The sequence below is a fragment of the Rhea pennata genome, chromosome 3, assembly GCF_028389875.1.
Source record: "Rhea pennata isolate bPtePen1 chromosome 3, bPtePen1.pri, whole genome shotgun sequence".
Classification (NCBI taxonomy): domain Eukaryota; kingdom Metazoa; phylum Chordata; class Aves; order Rheiformes; family Rheidae; genus Rhea; species Rhea pennata.
Window position 1 is genome coordinate 72,086,198 of NC_084665.1, and position 26,266 is coordinate 72,112,463.

The 26,266-nt window shown below is 36.5% G+C and overlaps 1 protein-coding gene across 1 annotated transcript in view; it reads left to right on the forward strand.

The window, feature by feature from the left end:
• The window catches only part of TRDN (triadin), a 241,172-nt gene that overhangs the window by 147,810 nt on the left and 67,096 nt on the right, over positions 1-26,266 (forward strand). Inside the window, 7 exon segments of the mRNA XM_062573067.1 lie at positions 10,158-10,190; positions 10,296-10,328; positions 11,540-11,566; positions 18,348-18,395; positions 20,850-20,873; positions 23,647-23,697; positions 24,214-24,264. Of these exon segments, the coding sequence (XP_062429051.1) occupies positions 10,158-10,190; positions 10,296-10,328; positions 11,540-11,566; positions 18,348-18,395; positions 20,850-20,873; positions 23,647-23,697; positions 24,214-24,264 (267 nt within the window).

The following is a 26,266-nucleotide window of genomic DNA, read 5'->3' on the forward strand; positions in this document are numbered from 1 at the left end:
TCATGGGGAGCGCAGCATGCTCTGTAGCTAGATCATGTAGCTAGATCAGGACAGAAGCTCTCAGGTTTCTCAGCATCAAGGAGTATGTGCTGAGCACGTGCGCCATCCCACTGCTGGGGAACTGAGATCCTCAGGCAGGAGATGCGCCTGCAAAGGCAATATCTACGTTCATCCCATCCCTTCTGAGCCTCACTTCAGAAAAACGCCCGGAGCCCACTGCATATCTAACCCTACAGTTACTGCTATTTATTAATGGCTCCTGACCAGTGCTAATTGCTCAAGGTACCCAAAAGTTGTTGAGAAAATGCTAGCTGGCATAGACTACAGCCATATCATGAATTTTTGCAACCATATCAACAGGAAAGGTGATTGAACTCCACTGCATCATGTTCCTTGGCATGTATAAAGAAACTTCATAGCCACTAGGTACTGAAAAAAACATTGCCATTTTTCCTTAGTTAAGATCAATGTTGGGAAGAGCTTGTCTGTGAGTTCCCTTTATGGAATAACCTAACATTATACACAATACTTTTGCACCTTCTTTCAGTGCTAATAATAGTGCTTTTCCCTGATGATTAGACTGAATTAAAAATCAGATCCAAGTCTTTTTAACGCTATAAAAATTAATTCTTGATTGCAGCTCAGAATTTCCCTGGAATGGTCTTGCAATTTTTAATTTAATTTTATAGCATATTTAATAGCTTCTGTACTGAAACATACTGTCCTAATTACTAATTTTTAATGCCTAATTTTTCACATCTTCCTCTCCACAATGAAAATAAAAATAAAAATCTTATTATGCCTCTTGGGTTCATAACATACACTCTTTCTGAGCAATAATTTCCCTTGAATATTAGTGAAATTTAGTTTAGACTCAAAAAGAATAAAATAAATATGACAGAAGAGCCCATTTTAAATGCTCAAATGTTAGTTGCATCCAAGCTAATAAACTGATACTTCAATTGTTCTAGAGTTATTATTACTTTATTATGCCTCTGATTTTGCCACTATGGGAAAGACAAAGAAGGAAAGAATAACATTTTGCAGGAAATTATTTCCTAAGGTAAGTTACTAGGAACATGTTACTCTGAAAAATCTGACCAGAGATCAAGTTAAGATGTTCAGATCATTTTACATAATGCAGGAAGAATTGTCTTTGTAGAAACACCCCAACAGAATATGTCTGATACTGGTCAAAAACAAACTCTCAGAGAAGGTCAGATCACATATATATAGATTTTTTTTTTCTCTAAAATGCCTTCTAAATTTCCTAAAATTCCTCTATGTGAAGCAGGGATTTCTGTAAAATGATGAACTTCTGGAACCATCAGTGCTTTCCGGGACTTCACGTTTATCATCTTCAGGAAAGAGATATACACTTACTGTGGTATGCATTTAGTTTCTTTACAGTAAAAAATAGAAATTAGGAGCTCTTTTCTACTCTGTTAACAGCATCAACCAAAAGAAAAGAAGAAAGCCCCCATTTGGAATATTATCTTACTTTAGGAAATATAAAATAAGTATCTGCAATGTATTCAGGAAGATACAATATTTTTTTCCAAGAATCATTAAGATTTACTTGCCTGAATACCTGCGTACCCTGAAAGTGGCTGTTGTTTAAACCGTAGGAGTTCTACTAGTGACAAACAGTATTTGATTTAGCAAATTGCTGTAATTCTTAGATTCTAGGCCACCAACAGCAAATAAAACATCAGCAGGAAAGAGCAGGCATTTTATACTTGCCATACTTTTTTAAAAGTATGTGTTATTCTCCTACTTTAAAAGGAAGAAATAACACAAATGGGCAAAAGTTGTAGGACAGCAAGTATGCTTTGAAATGGAGGAAAAGGTTCATTAAAGTATTGAGTTCTGTAGTTATCTTTTAATGACTATCTGTAGGAAAGAATTAGGTTCAAAGAATTAAGTTCAAACATTGCTAAAAGCACAGAAGTAGTACAAAATGTTAGTAAGATTCAGCATATTTATTGAAAAGTTTACAATCCTATTGGAACAGCTGAAAATATCGTGGACTCTTTTTCATGTTTGTCCCAATTAGATAGCTCTCAAAAGTAACCTGTCAGGTTGTATTTTATTCACAGTGTTTCTTCTGCGATCTGGTATTTTTCCTTTTCTTCTTTTTTGAGCGCACACCCATCTTGTGTCCAACCTCTCATCCTCCTCTTGTGTAGACATACTGCCCAAAGAAGGAGACATCAAAAACCTGTGCAAATTGGAGTTCAGGAGTGGATGTGATATCCACTCCCCCTTGTAAGTACTTTTGGAAAGAGAAAAAGAAGAGGAACAGCCTTTCCTTCTCTTTCTCTCTCACCATGCTCAAGCAGGGCCCTAGTAGAGTTTGCCATCCTGAAATCTCTTCAGGATCTTACATCTGAGTGTGCCATGTGCCCTGAAGTTTCTCTTTACGAGCAGCCAAGCCACTGCCCCGTTAGTATCCCTGCATGTGTTACTCCAGTACAGGTGTTACCTAGCCTGGGGTACTATGTTCAGTTTTCTAGCCCCTGATGCTAACCCTCTCAGACTTCCTCTAATGTTAAGTACAGTTGTCCTCAGAATTTATTTTCTTGGTTTGCAGTTTAACTCTTCAGGGACAAATGATGAAGGTAGCATATTACATGCATGTGGACAGGCTTTGCATTTGATTTCTGGACAAAATAAATCCTCACCCAAGCAGCGCAGGGAATATACACTGGTAAACAAAATAGTAAAATCTTACCTGTATTTATGCTGCTACTCAGGGTCTTTGGGTTTAGATTCAGGATACTTCTGTAGTCTTTTGGAATCATAGAGGCTTCCTTTCTGCTCCAGATTAGCATACTTATTCTTTATCAGTCTTCTTCCTCACTCTAAATATTCTGACTTATTCAGCTTCTTGTTTTAAAGGCAGAGTTAAAGGTTTGGGTGTATTTGCACTGTGTATTCGTGGAGATGATCTGACCTGCAGATTCCAGCAGCCTGACAGGAGAAGCTAGGTCTTCCTCCACAGCTGTTCGTGCCAGTGAGTTTCCCCTAGAATTAGTCAAATATGGCAGCTGACTCTGCTCCTGGTCTGCCAGAAATGCATTTAGCTGCCTTTACAGCAGCTAACTTCTGGCTATTGTAGTCCACTGTTCAACCTTCCCTTAATATCTGCAGGAATCTATTAGTTGGATGTAGATATATTCTACAAATCATTCCAACCTACTAAAATTAGATGGCAGCTTTAGGGCTGAGAAACTGTTACAGAGTAAATGATCTTAAACTGCCTGGTGGATCATGTAAACTAGATCATTATTCCCATTTTATTATGGGAAAGGAAAAAGCAAGTTTTTGGCTAATGCATGCCCTCAAAGGGGAAGAATTTTCCAATATTAGAGGGTTTTCAGTTCTTTTCAGTTCTTTTCACATAGCATATATTTAAATGGAGCATGAAATAGCTTATCTTACACTAAGCTTTCTAATCTGAAATCCATTTTTTTATTCTTCATTTTTTAAAAACTTCTCAAGTAAATGATCTAGAATTCAGGATATTTTTTCTACTTTTTCTAGGATCTTGAAGTGCCTGGTCTCAGTCTAGCATACTATGGCTGTGTTTATGCCTTCTGTGCTCTGTACAGTATTTCAGCATCATATAGTATTAAAATAATTTCCTATACTTCCTTTCACACCATAGTTGACTATATGAAGACACTTGTACTAAAACTGTAGCCTTGTTTTTTTCTTCAGTCATATTAGGTACTACTAAATGTCATTGTTTAGTCTGACCAGTGCAACAGAGTACTGTTGTATTACTAACACTAAAATGATGTTGCTTCAAGAACAAGGCAGGGGGAGCAAGTTAACTACAAAAAAGAAATGACTATTTATTCCTTAGAGCATGAAAGTAACAATGATAGGAATGAAATAGTATCAAAATTAAATGTTTTTAAATAGAAATTAGAGTTTAAAAGCTTGTTTAAGTGTCCAATCTTTATGGAAAAGGCATTTAAGGGGGGTTGTTCTATAGCTAGCAAGCTTTTATAGCCCTGAAATTTTTTTATGATTAGGTGCTCTTTTGGCAAGAATTGGGCCCAATTTCAGCAAAGCACTTAGCATATGTTTAACTCTGTCTTGAATCAGCAAAGCATTTTAGGCTATACTTAAGTTTTGCTGAATCCAGAATATTACATATAGTTTGTATCTAATTAACTTCCCAGAAATCCATCTTTTGGAAATGATATCACCTTTGTTTTGCTAGAAAGGGAATAAATGAGCCTCATCTTGCCCATTGAGGCCATTCTGAAAAAGGCAATTGATTGTCAGAGGAGCAAGCATGGATTAATAAACAGTAGATGTGGACTAGAGTTATCTACAGCGTGTATGATAATATTACATCTTCAATTTATTATATATGCTTGAACGTTATTTTAGAGGTAGAGCAAGTGGTAACATAATATACTTCACTTTGCTGTTTTTTAAACATTAATTTTCTCCAAACATCATGCAGGAGTACTTTTTAAGATTTTGAACGTTTCTGTATTAAAAAGTTTCAGCTAAGTATTAAAAATACAAGGCAAACGATTAACAATCCACAGTACCACTTTATTCTACCAAGTGCCTCAAATAATGTGGTGACTTTTTCTTCATAATGGCTCCTTAGAGTGACCAAGTTTGGAGCTTTACAAATTTCAGAAATAGCAGACAGTGGTTTTTATTTCTTGCACGCAGTAGATCGCTCTCAGCATTTTGTTGCCTGTCAGAGCTGCGCACTTCTCCTCGCGCCTGTTGTTGATGTCCTCCTTTGTGACATTGCCTCTGCAGATACCTTCTGATGGAGTTGCGTGTCCTGGTTAGGCAGCTGAAGAAGACTTTCAAAGTATTTAACCATATGCATGTGCTTTGACTCTAGCGCTCCGAAAGCAAAGATACCCATGCTTTTGCTCTACTGCATTCTACAGTACTCCTTTGGGCAAATCAATAACTATACCCTGTTCTAAACCAAGCTCTACAGTTTGGTCTCTTGTGTTAAGTTCATTAACCTCCAAATATATTTATTCTGTTAGGATCTCACTGCTTTAATTTTTACCATCTATTGTTTTCTCATTGAATTAGCTAAGTTAATCTGCTTATCCGTTTTGCCTGATGACAGGCAGAATTTTGAAGAATTTACTTTGAAGTTTCCTTTCATTTCTGAAAATCCAGACTCAAACCCTCTGCAGGTTAAAATAGTTTAAGTGGAAGTGATCCCCTTCTCAAAAGAAGGGATGAAAAAGTTAACATCCTCAAAAAAACTTAAAGCATGAGCAAAGAGTAATGATTGGGTGTCATCTGAGCCGTGATTGCCTTCCACGGGTACATCCTTGTCACTAAGCAACTGCAAATTTGACTCATTTTACCTCGCAGTTAGAGTCCTAGGAGAATGCTTTTTCTCTGTCTAACTGTGAGAAGCTGTGTCAGGCTGGCAGGACAGACAACAAAAATCTGCATTCTTTCCATTTCCTCCTTAAGATGCTTCATTTTGTCTCAATTATCTAACTTGTGCAGACGCTAATATGCATTTCAGACTCTGAGAGGAAAAATATCTGTCTCTCTTCTAAGAGAGAGCCTCATCTTCAAGCCTCAGTGTAATTAGTACTGATGCCTTGCAGAAAGATGTTTGCTTTCTCTCTGAATTAGTACAGCCTGAATAGTCTGAAAAGATGTGTGGACTTTCTACCAGCTCAAGTGTGGGAGGACGGATCCCATCAATTTCTAAGAAGGATATGAACTCTAGGAAGGACTCCCCCCTTCTAAGCCCCACATCCAAGGGGCTGTATTCAATGCATTTTGATCCCCCCTTTTCCATTTTTTTTCTTTTTTTAAAATCTGAGTTGCTGATGAATAAGAAAAGAAGGAAGGGTTTTAGCCATCTTTATTCAACAGTGCCCACATAAACCAGAGGGTCATGTACTGCTGCAGTGAGTCTAACTTCAAGATGTTTTTCTCAAGTATATCCCAGCACAGCAGAAGATTTCTGATACAAATGTATAGATATAGAAAACTGTAGAAGAGTCTTCCCAGTCTGTCTGTTCCTTTCCTTTTCTTCATGAAAATCCCTCAGAGAAACCGAGGACTTCCCAGACTGAGGTTACTCCCCCCCCACCAATGTTCATTTATAAAAAAGAGCAGTATATGTTTGGTATGATCTCACCAAGTAAAAGGTTTTCTTAGCCTGTTCTTGTTCCATAAAGAAATATATTTGGCCAGTTTGTTATTTTTGAGTGTGGTAGTGATGGATGTGGCAGTGAGTTTCCTGACATTAATCCTGTCAATAAGACAACAGCAAGCAAATAAAACCTGCTGAGTACTTCTAAGGAGCAGGAGAATTTCAAAAATCTAGTTGGATGCAATACTCCTCCTGTGAATTATTTCAGATGTAATAACATGACTGAGCTCATACTGTAACCTTTCCCTTCAGTAGGGGGGACTAAACGGAACTTTTCTGTATCTGACTGCTTATGTTCTTAATATTTATAATGAAATGATATCTTGGAAAGCTTTACTATCCTCTCTCATTTGGCTTTAATTAACCAATACATTATGAAGGTCTGAGAGGGAAAACAACAGGCACATAGCCTATAAAACCGATATTACAAGACTATAAGACCACCCTAATTTCCCCCTCTCTAAGGATTTCTATATTCAAGACACTTCACAGAATATGGTAACATCAGGCTTTTGCAAATGTAAAACTAGATTCATTGAAATACTTACAGCAGAAATTAAACAACTGTACAGAAAACTTTTCTGCAGCCACTCAGTGCAATTAGTGATACTGGTTATATGATGTGATGTGTACCACAGAAAAACAAATCCATTTGAGACATAATTTATTTAATGTTTGTCACAATGTGTGTGATTCCACATATAATCTCTATTTTCCTGAACACTTCTTGGACAAGAATGCTTTATCTGAGATAATTGGAACACACACATGCACATGCACACGTGGATATACAAATCATAATGAAACATCAATTGCTTTCTCCTGGCAGATGGCAGAAGGTCAAAGCTTATGAATATCATTCCTGGTAGTAAAAATCTAAAGGGCACCACAGCAAATGTGCCAGCATAAATGCTTTTCAGCACTCTTTTCACATTAAGGAACAGTCTGGCTTTGGGAAGCTCTGAATAAACAAGTGCAGGTTCTTTTCTGTTTTTTTGTCTGCTCCAGGGGTATTTTGAAGTATCCCACTAGTACTGAAACAAAAATATATATATATATCTATATGGTTTTATGGACCTGTAATACATTTGTCAAATCTCATAAGAGGGAAATATTATAAAAAAGAAAAATATCAGAGCTTAAAACATGGTGAAATTTCAAATTAAAGTAAATGTCAATTTTGTGCATGGTAGCAAATCAATATATTATCATCAGAAGTATATTCTCTGAATATACATATGTAGTGTAGTCTCATGTACACTAAAAAACCCACCTCTTTAAAGCTAAAAAGAATTACAAATGTCATGACAAATATCTAATTTGCCTAATTTGCCTAATGTGTCTACAGCTGGCAATAGCCTTTGATATGTCAGACTAACTGTTCATTTCTGGAAAAAAAGCCACTCAAATTGCTTCATGAAAACCTGAAACAAAAGGAAAGATGTAGATCTGAACCTCCCTGAAGTTCAGGGCAGATGCAATAAAAGTTTTCAACTCATTCCACTAAAATATGAGAAAAGAAATCACTTAGAATTTCATAGTCACGTACAAATTTCACCAGAAACTGTGATATCAAATCCAGTTAGTTACTGAATGTTTTTTTTCCTATGGAAGATGATCTTTTTTAGATGTTTCTGGAAAGAAAAATATTATAAAAGAAACTCTGTAGAACATTCCTAATGTTGCATTTTTGAAAACCAGGAACTAAAGCTAAATAAACCAAAAATTTCAGATTGTGCAAAAGTACTTGAGAAATGATGCTTATGTCATATAGTTCCCTAATCTCATGAGACTTGACAGATCTTGGAATGAGAGGGAAAATTAATTTCCCCAAGATCACTAAAGTCATAATTACATTTTCTCCAGTTCTCTGGAAATAGTCATGAGCAAAAGCAAATCAGAAAACCCCACAAAACCAATTAATTCTCTAATTTCAGAGAATGAGTCCTAAATACCTATACAAAATTGGGTACTCTGAAGAGCACTTGTGCCACACAAAACCAAAGCTGCAGCTGTTATTGAGATTAAACTTATTGAGTCAGCCAAGCTACTGAGTCCCAAACTTCTGTCCTCTTCTGTTTGCTAAGTTTCTCCCTTGACTATAAAGCATCAGTGGCATTTTATATACATATATATTACATAATAAATACATAAAAATGTGCCTTGCATAACCACAATAGAGCGTAATCCCTGATTTTAATAAACTATTCTCATTTCTTAGAGATGTAGATGTTGGGTGAAAGAAATTACTTAATGTGTGATGAAATTCCATCAATATTTTTGGTCAAAAGAGAAAACTGAAAAGCTAAAGTGTTTTGTTTTGCAGGAGTCAAAACAGTTTATTTTAGAAATTACACTTTGCTTAACTGGCTATTGAGATAGATTTAAGAACTTATAAAATAAAATTGATTATTTCATTTCAAATAGAACTGCATGTGTTGCTTGTTCCAAACTGGCTGGTAGTGGGAATGGGGCAGAATGACATATTTTGTTAAAAAGCTAGCCACCATTTTTTTTTTCCCTTATTTTGAATTTGTCTACCATTTCAAATATCAATTATTTTCATGGCTTTGTGTGGAGTATATCTCTTTTACACATCCACTGTGCATTCAGTATTAATATTGATTATAAATTGATATTGAATGTATTATTCCTACTAACAAGTTTAACGATCAAATAGTCAAATCATTATGGATGGTCAAATTATTTCATTTTCTTTTGGTAGACCTTGTTTCTTTCAACTTATTCAACTCGAGGAGAATTCAAACTTAAGGATAGCTGCTCTGTATTATCCTATATCATATCCTTTTTCTAATCTAGATCAGATTAGTGAAGAGATATTATATTAGCGAAGATGAGCAGAACATAGCAGGACAACTGAGGATGCATCAGGCAGTTTGGATTGCTGTTTATGATTCTAGGTTGTATGTGGACGTGGAGCTTAGAGTACAGTGTGGATTATTGGAGTGAACACATTCTGTCAAGGTGGTTTCTAAAAGGCTTACTTTTAGTGGCACTGCAAAAACATCAAAAACAATTAGAATATGGAACTCCATATCATGATTCCAGTGTGGAACCTGTTAAAATGTTAGTATTTCTTGACTGTATTAATTCAAAGTTAATGAAGATATCTCCTGTGATAAGCATGGAGAAACTGTAACTATTAGATAGTAGTAAGTGACAAGCATGGACAAATGAGTGTATTTAACAGAAACTGTCATTATCTTGTGATCGGTCAGCTCAAACGCTCTTTAGTTTAGGAAATGCTCCTGTGTGGATCCAAATCTGTACACCAGAACCTTTACGTATGCTTTTTGAAAGCCCTATTTCATTTGCTGACAGCAAGAGCTTCTCTCTCTTTTTGCTGTTATGAATGTCAACCCTGGCTGGTGGAGCGCATTCGGCTTCTGAGATACATTCAGGGTCTTTCTCTTCCTTCTGGCTGTCCACCTACCTCTGGAGGGATTTGGAAGCAAATCCTGGCAGGAAGGAAAGAGCTGCTACAGAAACTACTAAAAGTTTGTAAAACCTAGTCATGGTTCAAGTTATTCTCCAATCCTTTTTGGTTGAAAAAAAAAGAAAGGAAAAAAAAAAGGCATCAAGCATACTGTGGTGTCCTGAGGCCCACAGGCCAACAATTAGACTGCCTTAAAGAAAATGGTAAATGCTTTGCTCTTCACTGTTGCTAGAGTTTCCTTTTAGCACCTGATTATATGAGCTAAATTATCTCTCAGTGTCTAATAATAAAATTTAATCTATCTCAGCCCAGTGTGACTGAGGATAAAGGAGTAACTGATGATAACTACAAGGGCTTTTTGGCATGCAGGAAAGTACTGGAAAATACGCCCGAACTGGGAGTCTAAAGGCAACTGCCATATCCAACAACCACTAGTAACATGACAGTCATTGTCCAGGATAGTGAGACAAAACATTTCAAGAAGAGAAAAATGTACTTCTTTTTTTTTTTCTTTTCCAGAACCACACAAGAAAGAAAAACTAGTGGAATCTGGTGAATATTGTCACTTTTTTCCTATTTCTTAACTGTCCTAATAAATGTTCAAATTAACTCAAGGCATACAAAAATATTTACATTTTTGTTTGTTTGTTTTTACAGCCAAAACAGCAAAGAAAGAAGTAAAAGTACATGGTAAGATCTGTGAAAAACAGTAAGTTTTACAATTCATCATTTATCTGGTTTGATTTAAAGTTAAGACAGGATTAGGTAAAGAGACAAAAAAGCAGAGCCAGAGATAAATATTTGCCAGTTTAATCGAACTTATTTGAGTAAAAGAATGACTGTGGAGCAGCTATGTACCCGTTTGGCCTTCTCTTGGAACAAAGATCTAATCAGCTATAAATGAGATGTACGTCAACCATGAGATTTTTTATTTCATCTTTTGAAAGGTTTATGTTTTCAAAGAGAGGCTCTTGGAGGTTACAACGCACTGACAGAAAAATACAAAATAGGGGATTTGCAGTTTGCAGGGAGAAGCAGGTATTTTGTTTTGTTTTGTTTTGATTTATAGTACCTATGCCATATATTTGTGCTGTAGCTAGGCACTCTTCTTATTCCTGACTGGAATCTATTTCTCCAGATTGTCCAAATTTGAGGGATCATAAAGATTTGAAATTATTTTTACAGTCAAGCTTGATGACTCATTCTTTTCAACTGACTCTTTTTTTCCTGGACAAATTCCAAGCAAAAATATATGCAGTAGAAAGACAATTTATAGACAATCTATGAATGTCTCCTATGGCATAGAAACCCTGTCATGGGTCTTCAGAATGAAGGTATGAATAATGAGGAAAGATCTGAGAAGTCTGAGAAACTAGACTTAGTTAATCCAATTGTGAAGAATAGTAAACAAATTAAGCTGAAAAATATATTTAATACGTTTGAGGATATTCCTCAATATTAGAATAGTTCTTCAACTATTCTATTTGAAATTTGAAAAAGGTATTTTTAATTGCTCCAAGTTACTGCTAAAGGAGATTTCTTTAATATCTCCTTCAACTATGTATGATGTATACCCATTCTGAAACCTATTTTTTCACTCCTTATGTCATTCTCATTACCTGACAATAGTGGAGTTATTGAAGCTCCATATATGCTTTACCTATTAGCCTTGTTTACCATGGCTTTTGAGCTGCAGATTAATTAGTCATCTGCCATGAGACCATCCAAATAAGCAACATATGTCTGTCTCTGTTTTCCTTTGCATAAAAACCTGAAGAATGAGTTTCTAGCCTAATTTGTGTAGATGCCTAGCAAATTGACGAATAGAAGAGCTGTCAGGACCAATCTTAGTTTCTTTATGCAGTTGCAAAATTTATTTCCTGGACACTCTTATTTTACAGCATCTGTGGAAACACAGAAGTCAAAAGGTGGGTATCTTTATTTGTTTTTTAAATTGAAATGGAAGGAGGCTGATGTTGATTTTTATAAATGAAAAATTCTAATAGGTATGACTTATTTAAAAGGTAGTAGAGCTTTTAAATCACAAAGACTCTTCCTTCCAGCCCCTCAAAGGCATCCCCCAGGGCTCAGCACTGGGTCCCATCCTGTTCAACTTCTTCATCAATGACCTGGATGAGGGGACAGAGTGCCTCCTCAGCACCTTTGCTGATGATCCCAAGCTGGGAGGAGTGGCTGACACACCTGAGGGCTGTGCTGCCATTCGGAGAGACCTGGACAGGCTGGAGAGCTGGGCGGAGAGGAACCTCCTGAGGTTCAACAAGCACAAGCACAGAGTCCCACACCTAGGGAAAAATAACCCTAGGCAGCAGTACAAGCTGGGTCTGACCTGCTGGAGAGCAGCTCTGCAGAGAAGGACCTGGGAGTGCTGGTGGATGACAGATTGACCATGAGCCAGCAATGTGCCCTTGTGGCCAAGAAGGCCAATGATCTGCTGGGGTGCATTGGGAAGAGTGTTGCCAGCAGGTGGAGGGAGGTGATGCTGCCCCTCTCCTCAGTCCTGGGGAGGCCTCATCTGGAGTCCTGTGTCCAGTTCTGGGCTCCCCAGGACAAGAGAGACGTGGAACTACTGGAGAGAGCCCAGCGTAGGGCTACAAAGATGATCAGAGGGCTGGAGCACCTGCCCTGTGAGGAACGGCTGCGAGAGCTGGGCCTCTTCAACCTGGGGAAGAGAAGCCTGAGGGGGGATCTTATCAATGTGTACAAGTATCTGAAGGGAGGGTGTCAAGGGGACAGGGACAAACTCTTTTCAGTTGTCCCATGTGACAGATCAAGAGGCAATGTGCAGAAATTGAAGCACAGGAAGTTCCACTTGAACATGAGGGGGAATTTCTTCCCTGTGAGAGTGACGGAGCACTGGACCAGGTTGCCCAGAGAGGTTGTGGAGTCTCCTTCTCTGGAGATCTTCAAGGCCTGCCTGGACGCAACCCTGTCTAAGACGCTCTAGGTGACTGTGCTGAGCAGGGGGGGGTTGGACTAGATCTCCGGAGGTCCCTTCCAACCTTACTGATTCTATGATTCTATGAAAACCCCTCTAAAGAGCAGATGTCTTTGGTGTATCCAAGAACTAATGTACTATAATTCTCCAACTGTATTAAATTTCATTTCTAACCTTAAGTCATATCATAAGGTTTTCATGAAAGGCAGAAAGGAAAAGCAACCAACCTTCTATAGGACTATAACACAAAGAGTGATATTCCTCTTTTTCCTATCCAGTTGTAGCACAAACACCATGACTGGTCAGTTATTTTCTTTACTGAGTGTAGTGAGTTTTACAGGCAGGTTCAGTGAAACAGCCTTTGCCTCCATTTCATATAACTGCTGATAGGGGAAAGCAAAAGATATAGGAGCACCAGAGCTTTCTGCACAGTTTTCCTCCTTCCTGAATGCATGGTGGGGCTGGGGCTGGTGATAAGCCCCAAGGACTCAAGACCCAAGGTTCAAGCTGAGCAAATATTTAACTCTTTATATCAGTGTCTGACTTTTACATATATACATTGTAAGATGTTGCCTCTGAATTGTCTTCATGCACATTATAGAGGGCAGCTGTAACCTAGATACAAGTGAAAAATCGGGATTGCATGTTACAAACTGCAAAAGTACTTCACCCTGGGTCCGTGTTTGTTCATTTTAAAGATCACCTTGCTTTGCAAAAATTCTCACTGAAACAAATGAGACTGTCCAAAGCTGTCTACCACAAGTCAAATCAGAGAGATGAGAATTTCCAGTTTTTCATGCTCTCAACCATCCTCTTTGAGTTTGCAGTTCACCTCTGATAACCTAGTCACATTAACTAGTAAATACTGACACAAGTATTTAAACTAAATTGAAAGACAGTACAGTGATATTCTCCAGTATGAGGAAAGGTTGCAGAATCACTTCCTTGATGATTAATGTAAGGATATCAAAGCTGGTGCAGTATTGTCTTTATTGGATGTTTTTAAGTTCTCTGCCTTATGGGCTAAATTCATAATGCTGTGATTGCTCTATAACTAATTGTATTAAGCAAAATAGAAACCATATTAATTTAGATATTTGTTCTCTCTATACTCCCACCAGGTAAAACACAGAAACAAAGGGATAAAAGCATATTGACTTAAGCTTTTGCATTTTTAGCAAATTCTAGATAGCAAAAGCTGGGAATAAATATAGTTTGCCACTACAAGCATTTGAATAAAGCTTTCCATTCTTGCTTGAAGCTGCTGAGCGAATCTTTTTGATATATAATCATTTCTTCTGTAATGATGTACTGTGTACTTAATGTCAACATCCCAGCACCTCTGGACCTATTTCTGCCATGTCTACCCATTAAAGTCTGAAAAAATTGAAATATTTACTTCTTCCAGGATTAAGTCACTTCTTTAAGAGGACCTTAAGGTTTTCTTTGGACACTTCTGAGAAGTGTTGTCATACACCTCTTAAAAATGTTATCCCAGCTGATTATATTTACTCCTTTATTATGAGAAAGAATTCTTGAGGTCATTTGAAAAGTTTGTGCCTAGAAGTAGCAGGGTTTTTGAATTAATAGAGCCTTTGCCTCTGTGCTTTGTTGCTGTAATGTCCTCAAAATCTGCTGGATGTTATTTCATATTTTGATAAGACATAATCATTTATACATTCAATTTGTCTACATATGTCTCCAGCATTTCACAGGATAAAAAGAAAAAGTACCTTATGAGTGACTGAATTAGCGGGCAATTGAAAAGTTTTACAGGAAATTCTTTGTTCACTAAAGGGAAATAGAAATCATTAGTTCCTATTATATCAAACAACAATCATTCTGTTATTTCTGCTGCGAAAAGAGCAGTCTCACAACCAAAAACTTTGCTCTTAACCGCAGTAATTTTAGTACAGAATCATCCTAATATTGAACTTGTAATTCTTCTCACATATTTAAGTAAATAACAACTTTGTTTTAATTGGTCACTAATCCACATTAAATAGAAACAGTTGATGTTATTGCTGTCTAAATGTTATCGAAGTCTAACTATAATTGCATGCTGCTAACAAAGCCTGTTCTACAAGGTAAAATATTACAGCTCTTCCCTTTGCCTCTTAACAAAAGTCAAAAAGGAACACTGTTGTTTTCTTCTAAATATAATTTTTTGCAATACCAGACAAATTCAAGTAGTCTTTAGCAGTTACACCTTTCACTAAGTCTGAAAAAGATCCTTGCATTTTTATCTGTATTTATTCATTCTTTTATTGCTGCTCTTTATTTGCTTATTTCCCATCTTTCTGCTATTAATTTCTTTAGATTTAGCAACTTTTTGGGTGCAGTTTGGCTTCCAGCACTCACTAACTGTTGACAAATCTTAAAATTTTTAAACATGCTCATGGAAAGCAAGAAGCCTTGATATGAAAACAAGGGATGTTTTTGATGTAGTTCTCTTTTGTGGTAATTAAAAAAATAATAATCTTCTATTATAGAAGGAGCTCTGGACCATTCCTGCTAGCTTTTATTTCTGATGAACTATCAGGTTTATAGGAACTTTTATCTCAATCTCTCACATACAGTTTCATATTCTTTACAGCAAGGATTTTTTTTTTCTTTATGTAATTCCTAAAGCATTACAGACATTTCTGAAGTTCATGATTTAATTATATTAGTGATGTCATTACAAGGAAATCCTTCTGGGTTCATATGTGGCAAATGAGTAAAGCGTTAGTTGTCTTCAGTCAGAGGGCACACTGAGTATACATCTCAAAATAGCTTTAAAATTAGCAACGTTTTGGAATCCACATTTCTGGTAGGGATGATAGTTAAGCAAGCTACCTCTTTTGGGATAAAGATATTTTGACAAAGTTGATTGTAGCCTACAACTATTAAAGATGCAGAAATATTTGATTGATGAAAATTGCTCTTCTGGCTAGTTTTGGCACAGAACAACATCTGCTAAGTTCTTTTTTATTTGTTTTCCAAAGAGTTTATGATGGAATCAGAGGAACAATTATTTCAGAAAACATACATTTGATCTACATTATGCCAGGTTACCAAGAATTTTACTGAAAACATGACAAAATATGACAGGGAATTATAAAGGCAGTCTGAACTACATCTATTTCATTTATTTTTTAACTATAATGTACTGGAATGAAGCATCCCTGGCAAACTTCTGCTTTTGCCTTTACGTGCATTTATTTTTTCCTGTTCCAAGTAGATCTTTTTTATCCCTGACTCTCTTCTGCTATGGAGAAAAATGCTGCATCCATATTCTACTTAAGAAAATAGATAAAGAACTAGGCAAACAGACAACACCTACAATGTGAGCCACTTTTTACAGAGGCCCCCCCTTCAGGCTGTCACCCAGAAGAAATGGCAATAATTTTGAAAATGCTCGCTAGAAGGGATGAAATCTTGAGCTCTTCAGAAAACTTGTCCATTTTCTAAAGAAAACAAATGAAAACTATTTGAAGCCTTACTCTAAGCATTGGTTCTAACTATCTAGACTTTATATTTATACAGACTGCTACAGTGACATTTGTACCCTGCTGGTAGAAGGTCTCTCAGCATCACCCCAGCAACTTACAGATTCTATCTCAAATATTTGCTGATGAATAATGCAATGTCCTACTTGCCTTTCCATATACCAGTCTACCATGCCTAGATGATGCTACTTGGCATTTTCTAACAGTTACTAGAGGTCTGTTCTGTCTCAGCAACTTCTTCCAAACAAACACTCCCTCACAGAAATATTTTATGGGTACTGAATGCATTTATACCTGGAATATTATCAGTAGTGATAGTTTTTATTTTAAAATATTGGCCTCAAGGATGGCTGGTTTCTTCAGAAGATCCACTTGTCTAGCACTGCCGCATGATTTGGTGACTCGACATACACCTGATCTTCTCAGAAAGCTATATTGCTCTTCTAGCTTGCTGTCTAGGATCCTGAAAATATATATTTTTTAATTTTCATTCCATCTATATTTCAATTTTCAAAAACTGGACAAACTGAAATTGCTTTAGTTTTGACTAAAAATGATAAATGTGCTTTGGAGAAAACAAGAGTTTTTAAGAATTATTTTTACTCTTAATATACTTTTATCATTCTTTTTGTTGCTTTTAAGAAGCTACAAATACATTTTGGAATGTATATGGGACCTAGTTCCTGAAGTCTTTTTCATATCTTTTTTTTTAAAAGTATATATATTAAAATAGGTCTATTCTTCACAATGTTGACCATTTGAGCTAGATTTTTAAAATTACTGTGATATTAGTTTGCTCACTCTGGCAGATCTCAAAATCCAAATTCAAGAATCTTAATTTACTGCTATTGTGATGTACTGTGTTCCACACAACAGACATGGTGTTGAAAACATATCCTTCTTTGACCAGCAGAAATAATAAGCTGAACAGATTCTGTATGCTGACAACTCTGTAGTCACAAAGACATTTCTTTATTCAAGATATCAGTCATTTGAAGTGAAGCAAGTTTCAATGTCCAATTTACTTACTGCCATTTATGCTGATTGCCTACTCTTTGCATTTCTTTTAAAGTACGCAATGACAGTGAAGCATATTTTCTTAATGACACATTTGGTGTGTCTCAAGCACTTCAACGGAATAGTTTATTAAATCAAAGGAACTATTTTCATTTGGCATAATGACTATAAAAGTTTGATTTTACAAAAGTGAAGCATTGCTAGTACCATTTACAGCTAAACAACTGAACAAATATGTTTACATATTTTCAAGACTGTTGTTCTTGAATAATTTAATTAGATAAAAAAAAATGTTATTCTAATTGCATTCAGTGATCTGCAGGAAATTCTGTACATTCCCAAACTTACTATGTAAATTGTCAGAAATTATAAAAAGATGCCCCTATTTGTATAACCCTATTTGTATAAGTTCTTTAAGAGAATAAAATCCAAAGAGGTTCCTTTCTGGTACAACCTCGTTTTAGGTCATTTAATCTCCAGTGTGCAGCCATGAAATAGTCTCTCTGTCCCTTGTCTCTCTGGCTCTACAAATCAATCTAGGAAGTGGGTAAACTAAAACCTATGAATAGTCAATTGGATGTATTGAGACATCCTGACTTGAGCTGTTACATCTGCTTCTCTCTGCCATCAGTTAGGGCCTAGCAGCCCTGCTGCGTAAGTTGTCTGAATCTCTCTTCTCCCTTGTACTCGGAGTCATCACAAAGACTAAATTAAGTGTCTGTAATACGTAGTCTAACCGTGGCATGTTACCTTCAGTGAGACTAAATACACACTTCTGAGACTAAGTACACAGTTAAGAATATGTTGAAGTATTTTGCTGTGTCAAGGATGCAGAGTGGAGGTTTCTGCTGGTGCAAACAGGAATCCTCACTCATGTGGAGAACCCTTATGTGGCTGTGCAAAGTAGAGACCTGCTTGTCCGGGTCTTTCTCTGCACTGTTATATGATATGCACTGCAATTTAGCCTCATTTGCTTTTGAGATGAAGAAAGAAAGTACTGTTATTCATTTATTAAAAGAAAAGAGGTTCCATATTTGCTTTACTTCTTTTCTTTTCAAGATAGGTCAACAATATTTATTATGTGGTCACATATCAGAAAAATAAACACTATCTCATGGTTGCAAGACTTTGAAATCATCTGCTTCAAAGTAATCTCTAAGCATTTAATCTCTTTTAAAAGGCTTTGTCTATTGGAGCAACACTTCTGACTAGAAATCTTTCTTAAACCTTATCTTTATTTTGCAGCAGCACCTGAAAAAAAGGAAGAAAAAACAATGAAGGCAGCAGAGCAAGGTAAAAAAGAAAACAAAGCATGTTGGCACCGTTTCTCTTAAGAAGACAATGGCACAGAGAAGAAAATCTCAGATACAGACAGCTGGATGACAACAGCTTTTTAAATCCATTGCTCTGTTAGTATCTACCGGAGCTCTGCAACATTTACTAGAGCAACAGAGCATTGGCTTTGTCCCACTTCCACAAAACTACAACCCCCCACAAAGGGCTTAAAGTGAACATATCACTCACTCCAAGTTCCTGTTCTGGGACTTTCACATTCCACAAACCCTGCAACAGTTTTTCTATTCCTGTAGCCTAGGCAGGGCCCAGCCTTTACTTTTAACCTTGGAGAGTGAGTTGCAACGAGGCACAGTTGCCCTGAACACAGCAGAGCTGCCTACCTTACTCCAGACAAAACCTTAGCCCCATGCAGGTCCACGGCAGTTTGCAAAAGTTTAAAGGGCTAATGAACAGCAGAGCTTGTAGATGTTTGTAACAGAACTCCTAGGATTTGTATGGGTGAGGTGCAAATGGGAAAGTTTGGGCATGGGAAAAACAGAAAAAGGAGGCCTATGAGAATGGCATGTGTCGATGGCACACAGATCAGCAGGTCACAGAGTCTGCATTCAGCTTCCCAGGCCATGGAGAGGAGGAAAATCAAGGGCAGTCTACCACAACAGGCAGTCTACATTGCTTCTAACAGGGATTAAAAAAAACCTCAAGCTATTAAGAAATGATGGTGAGAAGACAGAGAAAAAGGTTGGAATCTTAAAACACATAGATAAAGAAATGAAGGAAGTGAAAAAATCCCAGAGGCCAGACAAGATGGGTAGGGAAAAGATCATATCACTTTCAGCTCCTAAAGAGTACAAAAAGACACAGAGCACACCAACATAAGGTTGCAAAACTAAGAAATACCTAGGCCATATTTTGAGGACTTGATAGCCATCACTCCTTGTCCTCTGTGGCTGTGGTCACTTGACCTATTATTCCTTTCCTTTCTCTTGTCTCCCAGCTTCAGCTTTACTCAGCAATGCTCACGCCAATGCAAGCACCCTGCAGCAGCTGTCAGCTGCTTGCTAGCTGTCACAGAAAATGTTAGAATTAGGAAGATCTTGTCCTAGATTTCAGGCTTTGTCAGTCTGGGTGTCTCTCCACTGTGTCCCATTGCCGTGCAAGTGCTCCCCAGCCACCTGCATTGCTTTCCCTCTGTTTGGCCATCTCATACAACATAGAAGTGGTGTTTGCTGGAAGTTTTGTCTCTTTTACAAGATGCTACCATTAGATGGGAGTTTATGTGCAAAATATTTCACCTGTGCTGTAAAGAGCACAGGTTGTACAGTATAAACCATGTGGTTGGCACTGAGCAGAACTTCTTAAACCGTTGCTTTGAATTTCACCAAAGTAGAACTGGAACAGGGACAAAGTATTTCCAGTGACAGCAGCAGCAGCTCTGTCCCCCCATGTCAGCAGCCATTTAGTTTCTACAAGTCAAAAGAGTGAGAACAAGACGTGTTATCTATCTGCAACAACTGCTGCGGCTTCTTCCAAGGGCTAGCAGCAGCTCAGGTCCTCAGATGTAGAAAAGTGAACAGGAACACTTTAAGACCGTACTTCTACAGTCCACTACTTCTTATCCCTGTGCCCCAAACATACTGAGCTACCACCAATCCACTCATCATATAAAGAAAAATGTGCCAAATTCAGGAAGTTTTTTGAAAAATAGCATATATTTATGTTTCTCATAGAACAACAGAAAAACAAGGTGATGGAAGCAGCTCCAAATGAAGAGAAAACAGTCCCTAATTCACTCTTCCCTGGTGTCCAAAAGGCCTGGGGAAAAGTGAGAACTCCTGTCCTTAATCAGAAAAGTAAGAATTTAAAATCAGAGTGATCTGAGTCTTTTAAGACTGAGAAATGACATCACCTGTCATGTTATCTATCGTACTCCAGGATACATGATAAAAAGAAGAGAAAATCTGAAATGGTCAAAATTAGGATTTGTGCTTTAAGAAAAACATTATATATAGTGAGACTTACGGCAAAATTTGGAGTGTTGGCAGAGCTCCTTGTTTAGCAATAGTGACATGGCTTCATTGCTTTAACTCTTTACTGTATTAGTTTGAAAAATAACATGAACAAGCGTCAGGATGTTGCCAGGGAGTTACAGCGCCTGTTTTTGTAAAGCAACTGTGAATTGATACTTAAAAGAAATGAGGAACAGGCAAAGAGTTTTTCCTGCGACATCTAACCTTACTAAGAAAAGTTTACATCACTTTAAATACATTTTCATTAGCTGCTTGTTATTACAAATCATTTCCTATGTAAAGATATATCCTAATATAATGAGAGCAGGAATTTTAAAAAGTTTTTCTCTTTTTTCTTTTCTCTTTTTCCCTTTTCCTTTCCCTTTCCTTTCATTTCTTTTCCCTTTCTTCCTTTTTTCCCTTTCTTTTTCTTTGTTTTTCTCAGATAAACCCAAGATGAAACAAAGAAGTAAGCTATACCTTTAGGTGCTACTTCTCTCTGTAACTGATAAAGTAGTATCAGATCTGTAAATGAAATGCAATGTATGGTTAATTAGATAGAGTAGTATCTGATCTGTAAATGAAATGCAATGTATGGTTAATTAGATAGAAAGGATACAACAAAGCTAGTAACAGTAATAATGAATAAATAGATAAATTCAAGTCTATTTAAGGCAAAGGAGTTTGGAATCATTACTTTATAATCTTCTTTGACAAGCATAAAAGACATATACTAAAAATCTGTTTGTAAAAGTTTGTGCTTATTATATTACACACAAAATTCATCTCCCCAAATCTGTTAGTGTCACTAGAAGTCTCAGCTGTGTAGTCTGGTGTCAATAGAAGCTTAACACTGAGAATCAATACTGAGCAAGTAACAGAAGTTTCCTGTCATAGTATTTGTACAAGAAGGTGTCATTTTGCCATAATTATAGTAGACTAACAGTCTTCAGTACGTTCAGTTCTACAGAATGTCCAGTGCTTATTTACAGCTTAAATTCCTATTTCTAAGCTAGTCATTCTTTACATGCTTCAGCAGCATCTGTGTCACATACCATATCATCCTAAAAATTATTTTTTTTCCTGCAGATTACACTGGTCTCTGCAGCATCTTCCCAATTGTTTCCTGGTTTAGGGATCACTTACGACTTCAAGCTTTGTCTGTAATGACTTAAGCTTTTAGTTCAGAATTGTTTAATTTTCTTTTTTTCTTTTTCTTTTTTTTTCTTCTTTTTTCCCCCCCCCCAAAAATATCATTGAGGTAACAGCTTCTGAAACAATCTGGGTAACTGTGGTCTTTACAATGGAGGTACACATCATCTTGACGCTCCTGTATGTAAAGGGTTTATATTGTACAGCAGCTAATTTGTTATGCATATGACATAATAATAGCATGACTATATCAATGTTACGTGAATTAATCAATACTTGAACTGGGATTCACAAAAGCACTTAAAAAAAGATCACGTCTCTTCCAATCTCCTCTCTTTTGCACAGAGCGTAGCATAGAATATGGAATCCCTCCTGGGAATCTTCTGTAACACAAAAGGACAGTTTTTTCAGCCTTCCCATTGGAATTAATTTCTGTTAGCATTGGTTTATGCCATTATTATTTAAATATTGGGGAATTGTTTTCTTTCTGCCTTTGAGAATGAGTGACTGAATCATAAGCTGGTGAGTATGAAATCTGAAAGCAGAAGCAGGAGGGCAGAGGTTCTTCTGAAACAGGATTTTGGGATACATTGAGGATGAAAGAATATTACAATAAAGATATACTTCAACTTTATTCAACAAAATCTATCCTTTTTCCTTTAAAATGGTATTGTTTGAAAGTATCTTCTTTTTAGAAATAAAATATAGAGGAAGTATAATGAAACACTCAGACCTTGAAGTCATCACCATTGCAGCAGGAGTTTCACTGTCACCAGTAAATATACTTTTTCCACCGGATGGTTTCCTTTACTGTTAATAAAATCTCGTTATATCTGAATCAGTTGAACGTATAGCTCCACATACTCTGTTCATCTTACACAGAGCTCAATACCAAATCATGAGCAAAAAGCTTTTTTGATGCAATGATAAGTTACTATTGTATACATTCCACACTTTTGTAACAAGACTGACAACTTGTGAATTATATGCACTTCCAGGCTATACGCAATAGACATTGAAATTGGCCACTTTAACAATTGCCAGTTTCAGATTTATCTGCTAACCATTGTACAACTTCTCCTCAGTAGGAGTCTTGACATCTTATCCTAGCTAGAATATCTAAGTGGGTCATCTAATAGAGTGGGTCTTTTAACAGAGTTCTTTAAGATCTTCTAGCACCAAATTACTGCTGAGTTTCTCAGTAGATTTTTTTTTCCTAGAGATCTGGTGGAGAACATTTTATTTTTTTTTCAAGACAATGTAAGTTAATTAGTATTTCTACTAACCAGAATAACCAGCATCCAGATGGTTAAAATTCTCACATAATGTGGGAATTCAAAATTCAATGCTCTGTTCTTTCTGACTGGCCTGTTCTGAGACAATATATTTGGTAATTTTTTGTGGGCATGATATTTTGGAGATCTTAATTTCATTCATCTAAAAGCATGATCTCACATACTGTGTGAAACAGAATTCTTGTTTTCTTTCTGGTCCAAATTATTTCTCATGCCTTTTCCAGGGGACCATTTTCATCTTAAGGAGCTATTAAGACTAGTGTGGCCTAACCATCTTCACCATTTGTCTCTAGGCAGAGTAAAAGCAACTTTTGATCCTCCTATTTGTCGCTCTCATGGTGTTCTCTCAATTCAATAGTCATCTACATTTACAAAAGAATAGTTCCAGTAAAGAGATGCTTGGATTTGCTCAGCAAGAATGGACAATTGTCTGATAAAGGAAGTGGGCCACAGCCAAATCTAATGAGTCAAAATTGGCAAAGGTTCAGTTTTGTCATTTCTGGATAAGAGAGTTGAAAGAAGGTCCCATGGGAAGTTGCTACTGAAGCTTGTAAATTTTATAGGTTTTATAATTAAATCAATAAAAGGCATTTACTGGACTGAACTCTCTGTGAACTGAAATGTAGGTTTTGTTCAACTCTTCTACTGTTTATCACCTTCTTACATTCTTTTAACATATAGTTATAGTCTCTAATATGATCTACATGCTTCATTTTCTCTTAAAACTTAATTTTGTAGTTTCACTCACTTATTGCTTCTGCCTGTCACTTTGTCACTGTGAATACTTCTTTACAGATCCTGGAAAAGAGAAAGAATTGAAATCTCCAGCTGCCACAAAAGACAAAGGTAACACTGCAGAATAAAATTGCACAAAACCCAAAGAATATACGTCCAAGGAGAAAAAGTCTTGCAATATATTGGCCTGTCTGCTTTTTAACCATAGCTTAGGAATTTAAAAGCATAATTATGTGTCACTAAATGCATGGTAAAGCTTAATTAGTCTTACCTGAACTGGAATACAAAATAGAGCTTTGAAATAGTTGTAGGAAAACTTAGAAGTACAAACTCAGAATTTAGGACCACTTGTTAACTTTTACTATCACACACTGCAAAGTGAGATGAGTGTTGAGTCTTCTTATAGTTAAGTAGTACAGTTAAGCATCACACTTAAGAAATGTTTGTGATTTCACTGTGTTAGCATGCTGGATAGATCAAAACCAATGCCTTGCACTGCACATTAAATTGGTATCATGGCATAGTTAGAAACTACTAAATTTTCAATCAATCACTCATCATCTCAGAGTTATTAGATGTTAACCTTTAATCCCTATAACTTGAAGATTAATAAATTACTTTTTACAGAGCACACTAAAGAAAAAGAAGGAAAAAATTCTACAGCTTTAAAAGATAAAGGTAAGTATATGCAATAGAATATAATACCATTTTAAAATCACAGAAAGTAGAATGAAGATACTCATTTTAAAATAGTCATTAAATATCTTGTTTCTAACGTCTTTGTATGTATAAAATATGATCTCAATATTTAACTGAATGAACTATTACATAGGATTTACAACATGAGGTCAGGGACCTCATTCACCAAGTGGTTAACTGTTACTTCTAACCTGGCAGAAGAGGCTAGACCTTCTCCACCCAGTCTTCAGAAAGAATTAGGCAGGAATTTAATTTAAACGCTAAATTTAGGCTTCCTTTATATCAGATTTCCTATATTTTAGGAAAACAAGGCAAAAGCCTCTGTAAAAATTGCAACGTATTACTCATGTAATACAAGGTTATATATGTCCAATGCATTACTGCTACTAATAGCCAAGGTCTTGGCTCAATGCTGAATATAGCAGTAAAGGTCCAGCTGGCTCCCTAATGGCTGCAGCAACGTTGATGTCCAGCCCTTCTGAACCTGTCCTCTTGGCTTCTGAGAGCGCTTGCTACTGCAGCCATCACTGTTTCCCATAAGAGACATCAGCCTTCACAGTTAAGTGTCTGTGAATGTGGGTGTTGATTAGCTATCTGCAGACAGCTGACTAGCTCTGTTCAAAATATATTGACAGCCAAAAACTCCATAGGAAGAACTTATATAGCTGTATGGAAGAAATCCTTAGAGATCTGGGTGCATTTCTAGATTATATGCTTTGCCTACTGCTTTCTGGATAATTCAGCTATATAAACATATATTCAGCATTATAAAACCCTCATCTTACACACCATATTTGCCCAAATATAGTTTCTAAATTAATCAAACCTTAGTTGTGTGCCACTCTTTCTTCTGTCCATTGCCAGTTCAAGGCTTCTTGGTGGGCCTCAGTAAAACTTAATCAGGTTAATGGGGCCTCTTAGCAACTTGCTGTCTAACAATCTGCTTCTAAAAGTGTGTCTTGTTGTCATTTAAAATATATTGAAGGATCTGGGAAAGTAAGGATTTTAAGATTGCATGCTAATCCTAATTATGTATCTCAGGAGTTTGTTTTACTATTCCTATAAAAACAAACAAAGGAACTTTTTTAGATGAGATGTTAAAAGCTTGTAATGATTACTCTTATCCTGGTACCTTCTGCAATAAAAGAAGCATCATCATACCTCATTCTAACTGAAGAATGGGCTAAGTTTGGGTGAACAAGAAAGGAAAATATTACCTGCTTCAGAAAACCTATCATAAAACTAGGCTATCTTTCCTGAATGGTTGCATAGCATTTTTATTTAAAGCAGAGATAGGAAAAATAAATCCTTGAATTTGGAGGGATCACTAGGACACTCTGTAGATCATAACCTCACAATGTTACCATATCTGTTTTATGAGGTGAATAAAATATCTTCAATCTCAGAGTTTGGTTTTATTGGTAGCAATTAAGGAGAACACTGGAAGAATATGCCTTCTTCTATTGTCTTGTGATAAAGGGCATCTCAAGACTGTTGCTGAATTTAAAGAGCTTCTTAGCTCTTTCCTGAAGTAAAGAAGCCCATTTACAATAAGTAATGTAAAAGCTGGTTTTCCATTGACATGAGCGTATTGAAATAATGGGTGGCCAAGGAAACTCAGAGGGATAACATGCCATACAGTCTTTTTAGTAGTTATCTTAGCCAACTAGTCAAAGTAGAAACTCATTCATTCAGAGTCTCTAACACTTAAAGCTCATGATAGACCATACATATCTCCTTGATGATTTTTTTTCAAGAAAGCCTCTCGAATTGTATTATGATGAGTTATTAAAGTGAGAATATGTGTGCTGTACAGATAACATAAATTCACTCTGCCTCTGCATTGCCTGATTTGTTTTCCAAACAAATACCCCTTTTTCCCTATTGTTTGCTTTTGCTGAGTACTGGGATATCCACATTTTTTCTTACGTCACTTATATGTGGAGAATAGGTCTATTTATTTTTATGTCTATACACAAGA